General features: G+C 38.9%; 1 protein-coding gene across 2 annotated transcripts in view; it reads right to left on the bottom strand.

Moving 5' to 3' along the window:
- The window catches only part of POLA1 (DNA polymerase alpha 1, catalytic subunit), a 312,753-nt gene that overhangs the window by 157,559 nt on the left and 132,694 nt on the right, over positions 1–22,500 (bottom strand). For both annotated transcript variants that reach the window (XM_023737298.1, XM_023737299.1), the window contains 2 exons: positions 15,926–16,100; positions 1,691–1,869 (listed from right to left, as the gene is read on the bottom strand). In XM_023737298.1, coding sequence (XP_023593066.1) covers positions 1,691–1,869; positions 15,926–16,100 — 354 coding nt within the window. The remainder of the gene's footprint in view (positions 1–1,690; positions 1,870–15,925; positions 16,101–22,500) is intronic.

Here is a 22,500-nt window from a genome sequence, read left to right as displayed (position 1 = left end):
TTTTATCCTTAAAAACTTACATGCTGTCCTGGTGTGCAATATTAATTAATTTTATTGGTGAGTATTTAACCCTATTTTCATAACTGCCTTCCTCCCAAGACCCCTTTAGCCACATATTCTTTCCACTGTTTTGCCACCATCATAATGGTGGCAAAGTTGAAGGGAAAACCCTGAAATCACTATTTTACATTTAATCCATGACAGACTCTGTGGATAAAATAACTCTCCCTCTGAAAACACGAGTCAAGTCACGTTATTGGAAATAGAGATCCTTCTTAGAGATACTCATCAAAATGTTTAATTTTGCACTGATTCATTCCAAACTTGAAGATGAAGCAAGAGTCCCTGTGACATTAGTTTGCTTTCATATTGTCAACTTAACTTTAAGAATAAAGTAGAAAAATTAAAAGTGTTACACCACTAAGCAGTATCACTTATAGTCAGCTTGGTAACTCTAAAAGTTCTGCCATTTTTCCAAAAAATGAAATGTATTCGGGGGAAGGGAGGCAGCAGGAGTAGAAATCAGAGTTAACTATTAGTAATTGAAAAACACGTTTTGTTTTGCTTTTTTAAAAAGCAAAACAAAACAAAACAAAAACCCCACAAAGACAAAGCAAACATAATATATAGAAAAACTGTTGGGGTTTCTGAAGCATTTGTTTTCCTTCTTGATACTTAAACATCTTGGTTTCCTGCTCCTATCTGGTACATAACCCTACTCGCCACACTAAGCAATTCCAGGTGGAAGAGATTTTAGAGCTTGACATCGGCTCTTCCAGTTAGCCCATCTGCAAGTCGTCAAGCCTCCATGCAATTAACTATCTTATTTACAGCTGTAATGAAGCAAAACTCAAGGATTTAGCAAGTATTGCTGATCTGTGTCTGCCTCTTCCTCGCACTTGCTTCCAAAGACTGCTTTGTTTTGATTCAAAAAAATGCAAAACATCTGCTGTTTGTCCAAATTAACTTAAAATAATTACTTTTAATTTAGATAAAGGATGTATTTTCTTTCGGTTTCAAGGTTTTGCACAGCTCTACTGCCTACTCATTTGCCAATGGCTAGTACATGTATAACACTGCAGTGGAATCAAGTAAGTTGGCCAAGTTTCAAGTTCTGATCCAAGGTCAATGATACATTTTTTGGCAGTACTTTTTGAGAGGAATGTCTCTCTGTGACTTTTTAAATGTCTGATATGCAACGACAGCAGAAAAGATAATACGAGTACCTTTGTCAGAGAGGAGGTAAGTGGGATGTGTAAAGATAAACAAAAACTTTCCAAAAACACTTAGTTCCCATTAACTTGATTTAAGATAAAGGAAAATATTGCTCTAAGTCTTAATAAATGGGGGTTGGGAGTGGGGAAATCCAGGTTACTAATTAAGGAATTACAATAAAATATTTTTTAAAGACAATCTAGAATTTCTGAGAGATTCCATTTGAAAACCAAGGCCAGTCTCTCTAGGAAGCCAAAAACAATATTCGAGCACATTCAATTAAGAGTTTTCAAGGAGAAATAAAGCAAGTTGTGAAGGCAGAGTTCCTATGATGCTAAAATTCTTTAAACCTGTGAAAGAAATGTAGAAGTGTGTGTTTCCTTTTTACACCACATAGTTTGCGGGGGGGGGGGGGGGCAGCATTATACTAGTTCACTTACAAAATGAAAAAACGAAAGAAAAAGAAACAACTAACCAAACTATCAAATACACCATCATAAATATTCTCAGTACCACATGTAGGGCATGGACATTTGAATCTTTCACAGTCCCTGTACTTCTCTTCATCAGTGAGCTGTGCTGGGCCACCAAGTAAAGCATCATTCTCTTCATCTTTATGATAATGGTGAACTCTAAATTGGGTGGGGTCGAGTCCTATTAATGTAAAAGAAAAAACAAATTCAGAAGGGTACAATTATTTGAATTCCCTTGCCCCAAAAATACTCAAAGAAGAAAACTCTCACAAAAGAATGAGTAAAAATTTGCATACACACATACATAACCATTTGAACTCAAGATAAAGGCTTATATCACATGGACAAAGGACTTTAAAAAAAAAAAAACAACAGGAGATTATAAACAAAACAAGTAAACTGCACTAACGCCAAGAGAAAAATGTGCCACCGGACATTTGGGTTCAAAAGAAACTACTTCAGCTATTCCTCTAGGATGGTTTTATTATTTTCTTAAAGTTACACTGAAAATCTCAGATAAATGTGCAGTGTTATTAAGAAACTCTTAAAATCAAAGTGGCACCATTAAAACTGAAAATAGAAAATAAAAATCCCATTAAAGAAAACAGGTTCACGGCTATTACAACTCCTTCAAGTGCAGCTACAACTGCTAAGCCTGATTTCAATGCAGTGGTCAATTTCATCTTGGCTCAGTAGTTAACAGCATGTAGGTTGCAATCTAATTCAGTGGTTAAAATTCAGTAGCTTCATCTGAGACAAAATGCAACATGGCTTGCTGGTGTTTAGAATTCAGAAATTCAAAATATGTGCAGAAACAATGGATCTACAGATTCTATAGGCCAAAATGTCCCCCAGCAACCCTGAAACCAAATATACCTTCCATATTTCAATTGAAACAATACAAGAACTCTATCGATGCATAGTTTATGTTGTCTCGTTTCCACAAACTATTTAAAGAAAAGAAACATTTTTAGGCCAGCCAATTTAATTCACCCTTAGTCAAAGCATATCTGATACATTTACTATTTGACTTTATACTTACAGATAATTATTCCACACTGTATCTTAGAATATATATATTTCCTGGCAAATATCCCTTAGCAATCCCTAAGAATTCTAGGCATTTTAGGAATCAAAGAAAAGCTATCATAAGTATTTAGGATACAGGTAAATAAGTAATATAAAACACAGTCTAGAGTTTTTGAGACATTTCATTTGAAAACCAAGCAAACATGTTCACACACACCAAAAATATCTAAAAATTGTTTTAAATCTTTCAACAGCTGCACAGGTAGATAATCTAATACTAGATACATTTGGAATTCAGTGACAAAATCCTAAATCTTACTTGGTCAGTTGTTAAAAGACACCTAGTAATTATAAAATACCTGAGGCAGGCTCTTACAGGGCAAAGGTGCTGAACAAAGTAAGACAACTGAGACTCTGAGTCTCAGTTTTCTCACCTGCAAAATGGAGGTAGTGCCACTGATCATACAAGGCTGTTTCTAAATATAAATCAGATATTACAAACTGCTTCCAATGGTGCCTATCACATGGGAGGCACTCAATGTCATTTGAATGAAAAAATAAAGTAATGAAGAAATATCATTTAATTCAGAGTATAGGCACTCAAGATTATGAATTTAGAAAAATACACAACCCATGTTCATGCTGCATATCAAGTTTGTAGCTGCTCTTTGTAGGAATTAATCAAAGTAACTATTTCCTAAAGTGACAGTATATAATAAAAACAAAGTACACATTCAAAACCATTTAAAAGAGTGTTCTTCGTTAGCCACATGAATTACTGTAACACAGGTCACTTGGCCCTAAGACTCAATATCTATTTTTGTTTCATAAGTTACCTATCCCCTAACAGAAGCAGCAAATTCGTGAAGTCTGTGGGAATACATATCCTCACACTTAAAGATGGACAGAGGGATTGAGTGAGAGAGCCCACGCCTGTGAATGAGGCCATTTCTTCTCTGTAGTGAAGGCTAACTATTGCTAATTCATTAAGCTCTAGTCGTGAATCAAACTGTATTCACATAATGTTATGCTGCATTTGTGATTATGAAAACACAGCCTCCCCTCTCCCCTGACAAAATGATTATTAATCAATATCCCATTCCTATATTATTCATAAGCAGCCCTGGTTGCACAGTGGTTAAAGAGCTCAGCTGCTAACCGAAATGTCTGCAGTTCAAACCCACCAGCCACTCCGTGAGAGAAAGATGTGGCAGTCTGCTTCCGTAAAGAAGTACAGCCTTGGAAACCCTATGGGGCAGTTCTACTCTGTCCTATAGGGTCCCTGTGAGTCGGAATCGACTCCATGGCAGGGGGTTTATATTATTCAAAAAAGTGAGGAAAAAGACAAAAAGGAAGATTTTTCTAAAAGGTAAGCTTCTTTCACAGTCCAAAAATCAAGGACAAAAACAACACCGGCTTTGCATGTTCAAAAAACTGGCCAGAACGTGAAAAGGAACCAACAGAAGCTGTTATCTACCCCTCCCCACCAGCCATGGCTCACTTAGCACACCTGAGCCCACGAAGCTTCAAGCACCAGCCCGGGCAGCTGCCTGCTGGGTAAGCCAAAACTGGACATGTGCAATCTGGCTAGTTCTGGACAAACGCCCAACAACTGGCCAAAAGTTATGGAAAAATATCTGGCATGATAAAATGTCTACTCTAAATGTCCATGTCCACAAACAACGCTTATCTCCCCATGACAATAACAAAGCCAACTAGCCTAGCCTTCAGATTTATTCCCAAGCTGAATTTTTTTAGGGGAGCGGGAGGCTTCATCTCAGCACACTCTGGGTCACAGGTCAGTGTTGAATTTTAAAAATATAAAGGGAGAAGACACTATAATTAAAATATTAGGCATACAATGATCCTTGCACAAGTTACTTAAATAAAGATGTCAGAAAAAAGTGATTTCCTTAAGAGGACAATTATAAGTTCAACGGGAAAATCACAAGAGGGCTAAATTAAATCCTTTTAAGAAAACAAAGTGTCATGTGAAAAAAATAAGGATCACTGCTCTTAGAATCTTTTTTTTTAATGATAAAAATCCAGGCTTAAACAAGTGCCAATCTCATTCAACATATAAGTTAATTTTTCCAAAGCCTCATAAAATTGGTAATAAGCAGCTTACTTTAAGTTTCGGCAGACTTGAAAGTTTTCCTGCTTATACCATAACTCATTAAGGCTGCAATGAAACAACAGGAAAAATGTATCTGGTGCTGCCACCTAGAGGTAGAGATTCTGAATTTTAAAACACGCCAAATAGAGCTGCTACATGTAAACTATATGTAATTATTGTTCTTCCAAATTAAACACTTCTGTCAGAAATGACATTCAAGTAAAATCTTTAGGATTACAGTTGTCATACATGCATATACATTGTATAACAATATTAAACTGCTTACCATACAGTAAGCAACTATATTAGTCTTTCAGCAAGAGATGCAAAATGGAATTTCACATTCCTTACCTTTTCTATTGAGAGCTTTCTCTGAACAACTGGCTTAAAGAAACAAAGTTTATGCCCCATTTGAGAAAAGACACTTCCACTTCTACTAGACTAGCTTTTGATAGATGCTTCAATCATTTGGTTAAGCACAAAATAACGCAGGGAGCAGCCTATTTGGGCTTTGCAAAACAAGTTATCTGGGGGAAGAACAGCCGTGGTTTTTCCCACAATAAGCAGAAATGATGCATGCTTTAATTCAGTCCTGTGACTTGTCGTGCTCCAGTTAAACCATCCTTCTTGTGGTGGTGGTGGTGGTGGTGGTGGGGACCACAAGGGGCAGTGAAATGAAATTAAAATACTGTCATTTATAATTAGAAAATTTATAGTCTCTCACATTATTAAGGCAACAGGATCAAAGCTCTCATGTTTCAAGAAGTATTTATAGAAAGTAACATCATAGGCATTGGGGTGGGTGAGTTTAACAGTACTGTTTTTACTTAAGATCACCACATTCTTATCACACACACCCCTGATGTGACATTTAGCACAAAATTATTTTCTACCATTGTATTTCCTAAGCATTGTAAACTAGACCTATTTTTAGAATGTTCACCTGCCCCATCCGCAAGGAGTATTTAAATTGCTTCTAACTCAAGTCATAGGGTTATCTGAGAGACTGAGGATTTTATCAAATAATTTTCTTCCTCCTAAAGACTCTATTAGTGCAACTGCAAATAATTACAGTGAAGTCAATTATGAATGTTCATACAAGTGAGGAAGAGCGAAAATCCATATAAATGAAACCCCAAATGAGTAAAGGGAGTGAATGGTGTTCCCAAGCAGTTGTTTGTAATACGAATCACTTAAGCTTAGTTAATAGAATTCTGTTGTGAAGTTTTTTTTTGTGTGTAAAAAGTAAACATTTATTTTAGGAAAGAAACAGTTTACCTTTTGCACTAGTCCAGGTTTTCATATATCTGGACTTCTTAGAAAACAATATACAAACCGAAAATTTAGTATGATTAAAAAAATACTTAATGGATTTTTAAAAGGTGAATGCCATATCCATAAAAGGCCTTGTACAAGAATGTTCACAGCAGCTTTATTCAAAATAGCCAATAACTGGAAACAATCCAGATGTCCATCAACAGGAGACTGGCTAAATAAACTGGTCTAGTCCACTATGGAATATTGTTCAGAAATAATAAAAAAGAATACTAATATATAACAAGATAGATGAACCTCAGAAATACTATGCTAAGTGAAAGAAGTTGAACACAAAAAGTATATACTATATAAGACCATTTACATAAAATTCCAGAATAGGCAAAACTAACCTATGGTGAAAGGAGCCCTGGTGACACAGTGGTTAAGCACTCGGCTACTAATCGAAAGGGTGGTGGTTTGAATCCACCAGCTGCTTAGGGGGAAAAAGATATGCCATTCTGCTTCCATAAAGATTACAGCCTTGGAAACCCTATGAGGCAGTTCTATTCTGTCCTACAGGATCGTTATGAGTCGGAATTGACCCACGACCAGCGGGCTGGGTTTAACCTAGCGTGATAGGAATCAGATCAGCAGTTGCTTTTGTGAGGGGGTAGGGCACAAGGGTACTTTCTGGGGTGACAACAATGTTCTGTGTCTTGATAAACTGATTGTATGATACCTTTAAGAGTCCCTGGGTGGCACAAATGGTTAAGCGCTTGACTACCAACTGAAAAGTTGGTGGTTCAAACTCACCCAGAGGCACCTCGGAAGAAAGGCCTGGTGATCTGCTTCCAAAAGGTCACAACCTTGAAAACCTTATGGAGCAGTTCTATTCTGCACACATGAGATCGCAATCAACTCGACAGCAACTTTTTTTTTCAGTGATACCCTAAGATCTTAGCAATTCACTGCACATAAACTTAAAAAAAAAAAAACCACACCAAATAGGAGTTGTTTGCAAAATATATTTCCAAAGGACTCATATTTAGAATATGTAAGGAATGTCTACAAATCAACAAGAGACAACAGAATAGAAAAATAGAAATGCAAATTAAAACCACAATACTATGCCACCACATACCCACTAGAACACCTAAAGTGAAAAAGATGGAAAATACCAAGTGTTGGTGAGAATGTGGGCCACTTATACACTGCTCATAGGGATTGTGAATTGGCAAATGCACTTTAGAAAGCTGGCATTATCTACTAAAGCTGAATGTACATGTCCCTTATGACCTAGCAATTCCACTTCTAAGTATATATCTGAAATGCATGCATATGTTCAACAGAAGATATGCACAAGATTGCTCAAAGCAGCACTTTTCATAATAGCCAAAATGTGGAAAAAATCCACAGGTGTTACTACAGTAGATAGTCACAAAGTGTGGTGTATTCATTCAATAAAATAAGATAGAAATGAAGTACAATCATACGGATGAATCTCACATAATACTGAGTGAAAGTAGCTGGAAACAAAAGAGTAAAGACATAAATGATGTAATGTTCAAAAATAAGAAAAACTCATCTATGATACCACAAGTCATGACAGTGGTTTTCTGGGCAGGGGGAGGTAAAGAAGGAGGATCTTTTCTAGGAGGAGAAATGAGGGGGCTTCTGGGGATGAAGTAATAACCTGTTTTCTGTGTTCAGTGGGGACTACACTGGTGTGTGTTCACTTGTGAAAACTCATCAAGCTGTCCAGTTAGGCTTTGTGCACTTCTCTGTATGTATGTTATACTATAAGAAAATTTACATTAAAAAATTGAGTACTGAATATTTCTTAACAATATAACTGTGGGCTTGTATCAAATGCTATAGGTTCCAACCAGACAGTCCGTACCTTCTCACAGATGTACACATCATCACCTAGGAAGCAATATTAGCCGCCCCACCACCACACACACACAAAAATCTGAACCCAAATATGGTCAAGTCTTTAGCCTAACTACAAATTTACAGAAAACACAGGGGACAGAGGAACCTGTTAAAGATTACCACCGGGATGCAATCAGTAAATTCCAGAATGACGGAAATTCTATAGGACAAAGAATCCAGTTTCTTTAACAAATAAATTGGAAAGATTTAAAAACAAACAAGATGGAGGAGATTTAGCTATCACAATATACGGACTCTGACTGGATTCCAATTCAAACAAGGAGTTTTTTAAAGAAAGTATATTTATAGGACAATCAGGGAAACATGAATGCTGGATATTTATGAAATGGAGTTACTGTGTTTTTTGGTGTGTGATAATAATAATTATGGCTATGTTTAAAGGGGGGAATCCTTGTCCTTTAGAAAGGGAAAATGAAAAACTTACAAACAAAATGACAAGATGTCTAGAATTCACCTCAAAATAATCAGGGGAGGAGGAATAAAATTGGCAGCAAGTTGCTGACTGCTGAAGCTAGGGGATGGGTACATGGGAATTTATTACATTATTGTCTCTACTTTTGTATACGTTTACATTTTCCAAAATAAAAAGTTTAAAAAATACTATAGATCCAATTTAAAGATAAACAAAATTGACTACAAGTGGCAGACAACTGAAACTGCCTTTCACATCAACAATAAACCTCTTCAGAACATAAATACTAAATTTCTGAGTGTTTTAAGAGAAATAATAACCAAACCTTTGGGTTAAGTAAATTCCCAAAGTCTTTATTGCCTTGCAGAAGGTAACTCTCAGTATCCTGACAGAAAAAAAATAAAATCCTGATGGGCAGCACTCTCATGAGAGCACTGAACTGTTTGCAATGCCCTTGATGATAGCCCTGAATGTGACCTTGAACTTAATAAGATGTGTACCTCTGGGCAGGAATAAAATTTAGCAGTGTCTTCTTTCGTATTTTTAAATCTGAGAAAATTTCCAGCATATTTCTTATGCTGAAAAAAAAATTGGAAAATAAAATAATGCAAATAAGCTAAGAGACCAAGGACTGCTTCCCTTACAACAAAGGCCTCATCTCTTGCAGCTATGTTAGTAGATACCTGGAAAAACAGCAAAGACTCCAGGTCCCTAAGCACCCATTCTTTCAGAAGTGAGTGACTGTGTAACTGTTTTTTTTTCCTTCTGATTTTATAAAATCTGTCTCATTTTTAGTAATAACAATGTTAATATTTTCTCAATAAGTGGGAACCACTTATAATTCCCAGCTTAACCCTTTCCTGTCTTATTCACACATATATTTGATATAGTTTAAGTATCCGTGTACAATGCTGTATTCCACTTCTGTCATTTATTATGTCTTACACATTTTCTATAGGCTACACAGTCCTGTAAAAGCTACACTTATTCATCTTTTTAAAAACATAATCTAATGTAAATAATTTGAGATCGCCTCATTTTCCTTTGGAAACTCCAAGGGCTACAAAGCCAGAGTCATGAATTACTCCTCCAAGTGATTGTTCTAAATATGCTCTGGCTTGGTTCAAGGTTCCCAGCTGAAGCTGGGTGAGCAGCGTTGCTGCTGGCCCTCAGTGCGCAGGCCAGTGAGACAGAGACAAACTGTCACGTGCCCACCTTGTAGGGACTGAGGTACAGAGCGGTGCGACTGATAACCCTGAAGCAACTCTCCGTGAATTCTCTAATGTGCTGCAGGGAGGGCTAGAATAGCAAGGATTCCCTTGCAAAGATAGAGCTCGGCCCCTGCAGTTCATCAACGGGCTGGAAGAATGGTGAGCAGTGGGGTAGGCAACCATTCCCAACTCCATATTGGCCTCTCCACAACCTGTTCCCACAAGGTCTCAAATGCCACCACTTCCCTGGTGGCCCCAGCTAGAAGTGGTCTCTGCTTCCCCTGAGCTCTGAATAATCTTTTATTTTACCTCCTTTGGGACATACATTGTGTTGTCCACTAGACTCCCCCACAACAGTGAAATCAACTAAACGGTCTTCCACATTGGGCTGTAATTTGAGTAAAGGATCCACATCTGACTCAACTTTAGCCCTCACAGTGCCTATTACAATGCTGAGCATAGTAGGTCTTCAGCATTAATCTGTTCAATGAATACAAAAATAGACTGGAGTCTAAGCCACTTGATGATGCCTTGGAATGGTGCTCCACCTTGTAAGAGGCAGTTCTTAGCAGCTCACAAGACTTCTCTTACCATCCTATTTTGCATTTGGTGTGATATATTAATTTTAAAATTTTACTATTAATTATTTTGTAGAAAATATTTAAGGTTTGGAAATGAAGGGCATGTATGCATTTTCTTCTGAGAACTTTATCATGAAAAAGGCAAAATTTTTCATTGACTACGTAATACCTGAAGCACCTGCTGGAGGCATCGTTCTCCTCCCAACCCCCTGTATTTATTCTTTCCCCTCTTCTCTTGTAGGCATATATATCTACTTGGGCCTGCTAAAGACACTCCCAGACATTACTTGACCCACTGTTGCACTTATTTCTTAGAAGATGTTGTTGGACCCTGGCTATTGACAAAAATTACTTTTCTGTAACATGAGCGGCATGGTAAATTTTTTAAAAAGGGGATGTTTACTTTTCAATTTCACCCAGAAGGATGCTGGGTTGTGCTCTCTCTCTCGTTTTAAGCACTCTCTTCAGAGATTAAATTCGAAATTCTCACTTCCTTAAAACATCATTAATTTCTTAGGATCAGTGAGAAAACTGCCCAGATGGCCAAATGCCTGAAATTTTATCACTGACCATGAAGAAATGTACTTTATAGCTATTGTATAAATCATTGCTCATTGGAAGAAAGATATTATATAATTGTAAGTACTGTTATGCATGAAATATAAATTAAAAAACAAAATTCAAGAGCAAACTTCAGACTGTTCTCATCATTGGCCTGTATTGCTAAGTACAGAAGATTATTTGGATGTTTGCACATACTGGGGATATTTCATCCACAGAATATAGAGAGCTTTCATTAGAACAAGAGGGAGAAAAACCCATAGTCTGGGGAACAAAAGCTAAGAGTTCCAAGTTTTAGTGGCCATGTTTCCCATAGGGCTATTGTATAAGAAGAGTAATACTCTGTTTTTTTCCTATTCACAGATGGAAAAGAGTAAAATTTTGCTTTATTTAAGCCCAACAGCAATAATCTTACATGGGTTTCAGAAAAATGATACACATTTTACTGTGGGATAATGAGAACCATTAGTTATTAGAGAGAACAAATTATTCTCTTTCAATTCAGCAGACTTATTCATTCACTCATTTAATAGACCATCCTCTCTCCTTTTCACTACAATGGCCTTCCCATACGGAACACCTGGCCGTGCAACATGCCACCAGACAGACTTCAGGAGGTATCTTGACAGAGAGAAATAGAGAATTTCCAAAGTGAAGCCACAGGATAAAACCAACACTTGATGCTTTCCTTTCATTTCAAGGAAAGCCGTATAAAAGCAATAGAAAAAGAAAAAAGTGGTTGAAAAATAGAGCTGCTCTCCACAAAAGAGTCTTAAAAATAAAAAAATCACGAACTTAATAATTTTCCTAAATGAAATTATGCCATTATTCGTGATTTTCTTTGTACTAAATAAAAGGACAAAGTATCAAACTTCACTAAAGTTTCAACACTGTAATACGTTTCATTACTCAAAGATTAAAAACTACATTAAAAGCAAGAGAATTATTTTATGTCTGTGATTAGGCAGTTGGAGGGCTTGTATTTTATGTATACACTTGTACACTTCAACTTATTTAACAGTGTCAGTTCACTAACCGCAGTTTTTTTTATATATAAAGAAAACAGATTTAGAATTTTAAAACCAAATTACAATAATTTTGTGCCTACAGCTTGCACCTCTTAGAAACTGCGCACCCACCTAACACTCCCTAACTCTCCCACCACTTCCCCATCTCCTTCCTCCTCCTCTCTAAAGCCACAGGCTAAGTGAGAACGGACAGCAGGGGCCTCGAATTCCTTAGTGAAGGATAGCCACCCTAACTTTTCACTTGGGGTAGGGGAATAAAGGATGCAGATAAAAATTTAGCTCCTGACTAGGCAAGGAGGAAATGCCTGCAAAGACCTGGCTGGGCGAGCATCAGTGTTTGCTGCGGATCTGCATGGTGACTGGCACTTTCTGTCCTGCAGTTCATTAATGCTGAACATCCTATGAGGAAAGAGAGCGATAAAGGACTAAAACAGTTATTACTGATGCAGACAGATATGTGTACATCACCCCCTGGTGATGGCCAGGGGTGGGGTGGGAGAAGGGGACAAGGAGGGGAGGAAAGGGACTACAATGATGACAACTTCACACAGCCTTATTATAAAAATTGTTGTCAAACTGCAACTTGACAGATTAGATAGGAACCTTAGGGGGGTAGTGAGCTTATGTTAATGGGGAGGAACAACTCAGGAGGATGAGAATGGTTGCACAACTTGAAGAATGTAATCAATGTCACTGAATTGTACATGTAGAAACAAATTGGTGTATGTTCTACTGTGTATACTCTCAACAACAAAAATAAAATAAATGTACTAAAAAAAAAAAAAAACTTGTCAAGTGGTAGAAGATGAAAATGAGAAAAAGAAGATCAAAAGGGGAAGCAGCAGCTGCTCAAGGCCGAGGACACAGGCCCTTCAGTCAGTGCTAATTGGCTACCAGGCACCAAGGAGCAGCTTCCCAGAATACTGACCACACAGCCACAAACGCTCATTGAGCTTTCAGGCGATAGGGTAGGAGAGAGGGGTACGTGGTAGAACCATGCACAAGGGTGCAGGGTTCCCTCAGAAAACTGAGATCGATTGTGATGAGACACAACATGAAACCTCTGAAGATGGAACCCTCTAGTTTACTGGCTTTGAAATTAATTTGTGAAAACTAGATTCATAAGGCAGCCTACGATCAAAAGGCAGCTGCAGTTACTATAAAGTGTCCTCAAGCAAGTAAAAATCTGTCCACTGTTTCATTTATATACAAAAATGATCCTAAGTATGACCCCCAGGACCAATAAAATCAGTCTGGTCCCCTCTCAGTAGGACCAGTCTTGAGCTACCTGAGTGGTCATCTGGCTTAGCCACCCAGGCAGGTTCCATTACCCTTTATCGTACAGCAGTTTTCCTGAAATACAAGGCCCCGCACTTATCTCTCTTAGATGTCATTCACGAGACTGGGCTCCTGTTCTCTCTATCCCCTCCCCGTGCTGTGCCCCTGAAAATTCAAAACCAAAGAAGGGAAGGGCAACCATTTGCCTTTAGACCAGGTTCCTGATGATACAAACGGAAAAGCTGGGAGACCTACTCTAAAAAAATGCTTTTGTGCAGAGGTCTTCGGTGGTGGTTGTGGGGGCACGCACATCATTTACTCAAACATGTCAATGATTATGAAGATGGCACAGAACCAGGCAGTGTTTCATTCTGTTATACTTAAGGTCACCATGAGTCAGAGCCGGCTTGATGGCAACTAACAACAGTGCTCAATGTTTGTGGATTTAGGTTGGATTTTCCCCAGATGAATTATCAAGTCACATACTTTCAATCCCGCCCCTGTTGAGTATGTTTCTGACTCCTCTCACCACCCTTATCCCCACTATTGTGTCAATCCATCTCATTGAGGGTACTGAGCATTAACTATGTGCCAATCCTAAGGAGTGTGTACATACTTACATTGAAGTCTGAAAGAAGGGTGGGATGTGGCTATTGACACCATTTACTGAACTGGGGAGAGGAGGGAGCATGAAGACTATGAAACTCCCCAGATTTCACACACACATCATCCCACTCCTGGTTGACAGCATGTTCTGTAGCCTTTCAGGGCTAAGAAGAGGCAGTAAAGTTTAGCACAGTAGTTAAGAGCACAAGCTTTGGAGTTAGCCAGCATTGGATGCAATCACAACCTGCCACTTACTACAAGTTAGATACCTCTCTAAGCTTCGGCATCCTTCTCTGTAAAATGGAGCTAATACAACAAACCCTGGGAGGTTGCTGCAAAGATTAAATAAGATAACACACGCAAGGTACTTATCCGAGTGTCTGACAGAGTAAGTACTAAATGTACCGGAGAGAAAGAAAAAAAAAAAAAAGAAGTAAAAAAATATTGTGCATTTACAGTCCCCTCCTCTCAGCTGAGAATTTATAAACATCATCAAACATAACTCAACTTTGAGAATACATTATATGATTATTTTGGTAGCAGAGTTTTATTCTACTAATTATGTTTTGCTCAGGCAAATGTCAAAAATGAGTTTCCACTTCCAGAGTAGACACTGATAGGAGAGTGGGGATGGGGGTGGTGGGAGGAGTCAGAAACACACTCAACAGCAGCGGAATTGAAAGTATGTGACTTGATAATTCATCCAGGGAAGATCCAACCTAAATTCACAAACACTGAGCACTGCTGTGGTTACCTGCCATCAAGTCGGCTCTGACTCATGGAGACCTTAAGTATAACAGAATGAAACACTGCCTGCTCCTCTGCCATCTTCACAATCATTGGCATGTCTGAGTCCATTGTTGTGGCTATTGTGTCAATCCATCTCACCGAGGGCATTGAGCACTAACTATGTGCCAATCCTCAGGGGTGGAGGAGTATGTACATACTTACACTGAAATCTGAAAGAAGGATGGGATGTGGCTACTGACACCATTTACCGAGCACTCCTGCTCCAGGCCCTGTAAGAAGCATCCCACAAGCATCATCTTATTTCATCCTCAAAGCAGCCCTATTTTATGAGTCCAGGAACTACAGCTTAGGACAAGGTATAGAGGCTTGCCAAAGCCACAGCGCTTGTGAATAGCAGAACCAGCATTTAAACTCAGGCCCCTAAGATTCCAAAGCCCACGTCTTAATCCATACCTTTTAGTGAGAGGAGGGGAGAATTTTCCATGAAGCAGGGACAGAATGAACAATACTATATTTAGAGGATACTGAGTAGACCTAATAAGAAATAAGGCTAGAAATACAGGTTGGAGTTAGAAAGTTAGAGTCTGTAATTGCCAGCGTAGGGCATCAGGACTTAATGTACACTGAGGAGGCATCTGAAGACTTCATTAGGCAGTACTCTAAGAATATTCATCTTTGTTTAAGACGGATTAGAGAGCACGGAGCCTAAAAGCAATGTAACTCTTTACGTGCTGGTCATCTAGAAAGGAAATCTGGGCTGGTTATGAAATAAATTTCTAGCCAAGAGATGACAATCTGGTGACATAACAAGGAGGATAATGGAAAAGTCAAACAAACATTGAGGTTTCAGGGTTGGCTGACACCTCCTGGAATGAGGAGAAAGTAGGAATCGCAGCCAATTCCTAGAAGATATAATAGCGAGTCCAGTTTTAGAAGAATTCTACTTAAAGTGAGAGTAGGATACTCAAAGGGAAATGAGTACTAAAAACTCAAATTTTCCATGCTAAGAAAAACTGCAGAATCTTACTTTCTATGAAAAACAAGATGAACCAATCATCAAGATACCACCAATCTCCTTATTAGTGGAAGTCCACTAACTTAAGCTACAACAATGCAAAGTCAGTGACTATAATGGCTCCTCAAATCTTGACTTTACTCCTCTCTTCCTTCTTTGTCCTTCTTTTTCCTTCCCTCTTCTCCCTCAGCATTTATTTATTGGGTGCCAACTATGGAGCACGCATGTAGTTACAGAGGTAGTGAGTACAAGAAGGTCATAGTCTATGAGGAGAAACAGACATAAACTCAACAACTACAAAAATAAATGCCTAATTATAAACAGAAGAGTACTAGACATAGTACTGTGCCTATAAACAGGGATAACATAACAGCCGAAGGAGGTCTACAAATGCCGCTGTAACAGTGAGAGGGTCTGTGTGAGCTTGGGAAACTTACCTAACCACGTTGCAATGAGCACAGCATCAATTCCATCTATTGGCTCACAGATACGAGCCACAACTGGGTGGACCTGCTGGGCCAGGTAGTACTGGGTGTCAATGGTTAAGTTGTCCTGTTTCTGCAGCTGCTCAGGGGCATAGGCCCTCTGATTTGCAGTGAGGTTTGACCCATCCTAAAAGAGAACATGGTACAGGCAAAGCTGTGAGAAACTCAATCACACAAACACGTTCCAGTGGTGAAAAATAGAGACAACATTTTAAATTTATTTATTCAATTCCAAACACCAACAAGCCTTTCTGACCTTTTGTTGAACATTTCACATGCATCTAAGAGTAGGAACATGGAGAACATCTCACCCACTACCCAAGAACATAAATCCAGCATGTGTCCTGTTCTATTTTTTATTGAAACATGAAACCAACAAGATGGCACTGACTAGATCAGATAATTCCACCTGCTACATCACAGAAACAGTGAGGAAACTTGGTAACAGTTATTCTAATCAGAAAGGTTTTTTTAGCAGTGATGATAAAAAACATATGTATGGTCCTTTTAATATATTAATGAGATCCCTTCATGCAGGAACTTTAGTCATACTATCACCGTAAAGACCCTGGGAGTAATATTTTCTGTGACAGCTATATGTATCATTGGCAAGCAAATGAGCAAGGCGGTAAGGAAACAGGCTGAAACACACAGAGTAGTAATTTATATACAAGATACAGCAGGCAGGAGGAAAACTAATGAGGCATCCATGGAGTGTCAGTGTTCTAGGAGCAAAATATTGGTCACTGGAATGCAGGACGTCATTTCGTGCTGTTGGCCTGGCAATTCCTCAAGAAAAGGAAGGTGGGTCAGAACGGGCACCGCTGAGAAAAATAACTCTACTGAACTCTTTTCAAGGGCTTCCTCTTTTACTCTATGAAAATACAAGTTTTGAAATTCTATATGCTTGGCCCATATACACACCTATGGTTGATGTCACCATCATCTGTGAGTCAAAAAGTCACTGCTGTACTAGACTACGATCCAACAATGCAATCCACTCTTGCTCTTGTTTGAAACAACGCAGTTTAATATTCTGACTAGCAAATTACAACTATTCACAGCACTCAGCTGCTCTGCAAAACTGATTATACTGTGAACTCTACTTTCATCCCTGCTACAATCTGTCCCTTCCCAGCTCAGTATCCAGCCCAGAGCAGAGGCAACCTCCCACATCAATGCCTCTACTAGAGATTGGAGGAAGGACCTCTTCCTATGGCTAAGTTCCTGAGGAAAATAAACTGTTTATCAACTAGGCTCCACCTGTTAAAAGATATAAAGAAATACTTAAAAAGGAAGACATCCAGGGACAAGGACTAGAAGGCAGAAGGGGATAGGAAAGCTGGTGCTAGGGAACCCAAGGTTGAGTAAGGACAGTGTTGACATGTAGTACGGTTGTTAACCACTGTCATAGGGCAACATGTGTACTAAATGTGTATGAGAAACTATTTTGTTCTGTAAACCTTCATCTAAAGTGAGAATAGCAGCACAACTGGAAGAACATAATCGATGTCACTGAATCATGCATGTAGAAATTTTTGAAATGGTGTATCTTTGGCTATCTATATTTTCACCAAAAAGAAAAAAACGGTCGAGAAGGGAGAGGGTTGACATGTCGTGGGGTTGTTAACCAATGTCATAAAATAATATGTGTACTGACTGTTTAATGAGAAACTATTTGTTCTGTAAACCTTCACCTAAAGTACAATAAAAAAAATTAAATTAAATTAAAAAAAAAAGACAATCTCAAATGAAAAGAGTGGCTTATTGCTCCAGAAAACAAACAAACAAACAAAATACCAAACCCATTGCCACTGAGTCAATTCCGACTCACAGTGACCCTATAGGACAGAGTAGAACTACCCCAGAGAGTTTCCAAGGAGCACCTGGCGGATTCAAACTGCAGATCTTTTGGTTAGCAGCTGAGGTCTTAACCACTACACCACCCGGGTTTCCTATTATTTCTCAGGGGCTCACAATACAGTAAAAAGAATTAGGCAGAATTACTCAACTTTAATTGTTACCTTTTCAGAGGCTTGAACTGTTAGATGAGTGTCAGGTGACACTGACAAAAACAGTGTGAAAAGATCCTGGGGCAGTGTCTTTAGACACCATAACTGTATTCAGACTGTTTTTTAACATCACAAACACAGGAAACACAATCAATTTATAGAATTTTAGCTTTAAAAAAACTGGTCTATCCTTAAGATTATAAGTAGGGGCGGGGCGAAGATGGCAGAGTAGTCAGACACTTCTGGTGGACCTCTTACAACAAAGACCCAAAAACACAAGAGATTCGACTGTATATGGCAATCTGGGAGCCCTAAACATCGAAGGTAGAGTTGAGGAACCGGACTGAGTGTCAGGGGGAGGGAGAGACGGTTTGGAAGCAGCGAGGAGTTGCCAGACCTGATGCGGCGAGAGTCTAAGCCCTTCAGGCCTGATCAGCTCATGGGTGAGCGGTGAGGCAAGCAAGCAGCTGTGCTCAGAAGGTGTGTTTTCCACACCAGGGGAGACCCAGAGCCACAGAGTCTACATGGCCACACAGAACCAGTGAGAACCAGCTCTCACTGGCGAAAGATAACTTCTTGGGTAGGGCTTATCATGCAGATCAAAAACATCCCCCTTAGGGAAAAACCTCTCTCCCATTTACCTCCCCGCACCCTGCTGTGCACTGAGTCCGGGACCAGCTTCAGCAATTGCCGAGTCCCCTGGGCTCCCCTGGGCCGGAAGCAGGATCCATCACAAGCTGGGAGCCATTATCCCAGCCTTGCAGAGGGAACAAATTAACAAACAGAGGAAAAAATAAACTGCTGGCTCCCCTAAACCAGGAACACAGGGTAGGCACAGCTCCTTTGCCAAGACACAGGCATAAGGGATCCACAGACTTTGAGTGCCTTCCTCCTGCATAGACTTGTGTGGGCCCATCTCAACACCATAGGCCCTCATTACCGCAATACAAAAGAGTATATACCGGAACTCTAACTTCAACTGTTTCAGCTGTGAAGTGGCAGGTTCTTGACATTTGACACTGGTCTGCCCATTAAGCAGGGTCTTCACCTACCCACATCAAGGGCCTTAGGACTGGTGGCTCCACCCATGCCACCTAGCCACCTGCGATAGGGGCCCATGAATAAGAGGTGCTCCCCAGTCCTTACAAACTACCATCATTAGCTGCTCATAGTCCGGCTGCAAAACCCACCCACCTACCTGCTCTAGGGAACAGGGCCACGCCTTCCTCCTAGACACTCAGGGGCGGCCGTCAGCCCCGCCTGGCTCAGAGTATGTCCCCCTGTACAGCCAGATGCCTGTGCCTACACCAATCACCCGTGCCTGTCTAGGACTGTGAGAGTCACACACTTGGTGGCTATCTACCTGGGCACCTGAGCTGAATCCATACAGGAGGAGTGGGCGGACTCCTGAGCTCACGTACCTAGTAACAGATCTAACCACCTAGTGACAGGACATTAGAGCTTCAAAGCTGCCAATAATCAAACTAGCTCATACGAGCAGCCTATTTGGGCATATCAAAACAAAACAAGAAGCTAGGACACAGTAAGCAAACATAAAATAACAAATATAATAACTTATTGATGGCTCAGAGACAACAGTCAATATCAAATCACATAAAGAGGCAATCCAAGATGGCTTCAGCAAGCTCCCAAAATAAAGAACCTAGAAATTTTCCAGAGGAGGAAAATTTCTTGGAATTACCAGAGGCAGAATACAGAAGATTAATATACAGAACGCTTCAAGAAATTAGGAAGGAAATTAAGCAAGACACAGAACACGCAATAGAGGAAATTAAAAAGATAAGAGAAGAACATAATGCCAAATTTAATAGGCTGCAAGAATCCATAGAGAGACAGCAATCAGAAATCCAGAAGATTAACAATAAAATTTCAGAATTAGACAACTCAATAGAAAGTCATAGGAGCAGAACTGAGGCAATGGAAGTCAGAATTAGTGAGCTTGAAGATAAAGCACTTGACACCAACTTATTTCAGGAAAAATCAGATAAAAGGATTCAAAAAAATGAAGAAATCCCAAGAATTATGCGGGACTCTATCAAGAGGAATAACCTACAAGTGATTGCAGTACCAGAACGGGGCGGCGGGGTGAGGGGAGGATAACAAAATTCAGAGAGAATTGCTGAAGATTTGTTGGCAGAAACCTTCCCTGATATTGTGAAACATGACAAGATATCTACCCAAGATGCTGACTGAACCCCACATAAGGTAGATCCCAAAAGAAAGTCACCAAGACATATTATAATCAAACTTGCCAAAATCAAAGATAAAGAGAGAATTTTAAGAGAGGCCAGGAATAAATGAAAAGTCATCTACAAAGGAGAGTCAATAAGAATAAGCTCAGACTACTCAGCAGAAACCACGCAGGCAAGAAGGCAATGGGATGACATATATAAAGCCTTCAAGAAAAAAAACTGCCAGCCAAGAATTATATATCCAGGAAAACTCTCTCTCAAATATGATGGCGAAATTAGGGCATTTCCAGATAAACAGCAGTTCAGTGAATTTGCAAAAACCAAACCAAAATTACAAGAAATACTAAAGGGAGTCCTCCGGTTACAAAATCAGTAACATCAGATAGCAACCCAAGACTAGAACACAGGACAGAGTAACCAGATATCAACCCAGATAGGGATGTCACAAAAGTAAATCAAAGCTAAAACACTAAAAATAGGGAAACAGATGTCAATATGTAAAAGATGACAACAAAAACAAAAAAGAGGGACTTAAAAAATGCAGACACAGATTTTTCATATGGAGAGGAAACCAAGGTGATATAAACAAATAAAAGACTGGTATAAACTTAGAAAAATAGGGGTAAATATTAAGGTAACCACAAAGGAAACTAACAATCCTACAGGTCGAAACAAAAAACTAGAAAAATATGAACACTCAGCAAACACAAAATCAACAACAATAAAAAGATGAAAATACATAAAGAAAAATGACTCTACACAGAAAATTAAGTGAAACAAAGAAACTGTGAATAACACACAAATAAAGACATCAAAATGACAGCACTAAACTCATACCTATCAATAATTATGCTGAACATAAATGGACTAAATGCACCAATAAAGAGACAGAGAGTGGCAGACTGGATTAAAAAACACGATCCGTCTCTATGCTGCCTACAAGAGACACACCTTAGACTTAAAGACACAAACAAACTAAAACTCAAAGGATGGAAAAAAATACAGCAAGCAAACAACACCCAAAAAAGAGCAGGAGTAGCAATATTAATCACTGACAAAATAGACTTTAAAGTAAAATCTACCACAAAGGATAAGGAAGGACACTATATAATGATTAAAGGGTCAATACCCCAGGAGGATATAACCATAATAAATATTTATGCACCCAACGACAGGGCTCCAAAATACATCAAACAAACTTTAATGGCATTGGAAAGTGAGATAGACAGTTCCACAATAGTAGTAGGAGACTTCAACACACCACTTTCCGTGAAGGACAGAACATCCAGAAAGAAGCTCAACAAAGACACAGAAGAGCTAAACGCTACAATCAACCAACTTGATCTCACAGACGTATACCGAACACTCCACCCAACAGCAGCCAAGTATACTTTCTTTTCCAATGCACATGGAACACTATCCAGAATAGACCGCATATTAGGCCATAAAGCAAGCCTTAACAAAAGCCAAAGCATCAAAATATTACAATGTATCTTTTCCAACCACAAAACCATTAAAGTAGAAATCAACAACAGATAAAGCAAGGAAAAAAAATCAAACACATGGAAACTGAACAAACACCTTGCTCAAAAACTACTGGGTTATAGAAGAAATTAAGGATGCAACAAAGAAATTCATAGAATCAAACAAGAATGAAAACACATCCTACCAGAACCTTTGGGACACAGCAAAAGCGGTGCTCAGAGGTCAGTTTATAGCAATAAATGCACACATCCAAAAAGAAGAAAGGGCCAAAATCAAAACTTTAACCCTACAACTGGAACAAGTAGAAAGAGAGCAGCAAAAGAAGCCCTCAAGCGCTAGAAGAAAGGAAATAATAAGAATCAGTAGAATTAAACGAAATAGAGAATAGAAAAACAACTGAAAGAGTTAACAAGACTAAAAGCTGGTTCTTTGAAAAGATCAACAAAACTGACAAACCACTGGCCAAACTGACAAAAGAAAAACAGGAGAGGAAGCAGATAACCCATATAAGAAATTAGACAGTTGGTATCACAACAGACCCAAATGAAGTTAAAAGAATCATAAAAGAATAGTATGAAAAATTGTACTCTAAAAAATTTGCAAACCTATAGGAAATTGACAAATTTCCAGAAACTCACTACCTACCTAAACTAACACAAACAGAGGTAGAACAACTAAATAAACCCATAACAAAAGAAAAGACTGAAAAGGTAATTTAAAAACTCCCAACAAAAAAAAGCCCTGACCCGGATGGCTTCACTGGAGAATTCTACCAAACTTTCAGAGAAGAGTTAACACCACTACTACTAAAGGTATT

The sequence above is a fragment of the Trichechus manatus genome, unplaced genomic scaffold (genome assembly GCF_000243295.1).
Source record: "Trichechus manatus latirostris isolate Lorelei unplaced genomic scaffold, TriManLat1.0 scaffold00100, whole genome shotgun sequence".
NCBI lineage: Eukaryota > Metazoa > Chordata > Mammalia > Sirenia > Trichechidae > Trichechus > Trichechus manatus.
Note: the sequence above shows the minus strand (reverse complement) of the source record. Positions and strands in the feature narration are given on the sequence as shown.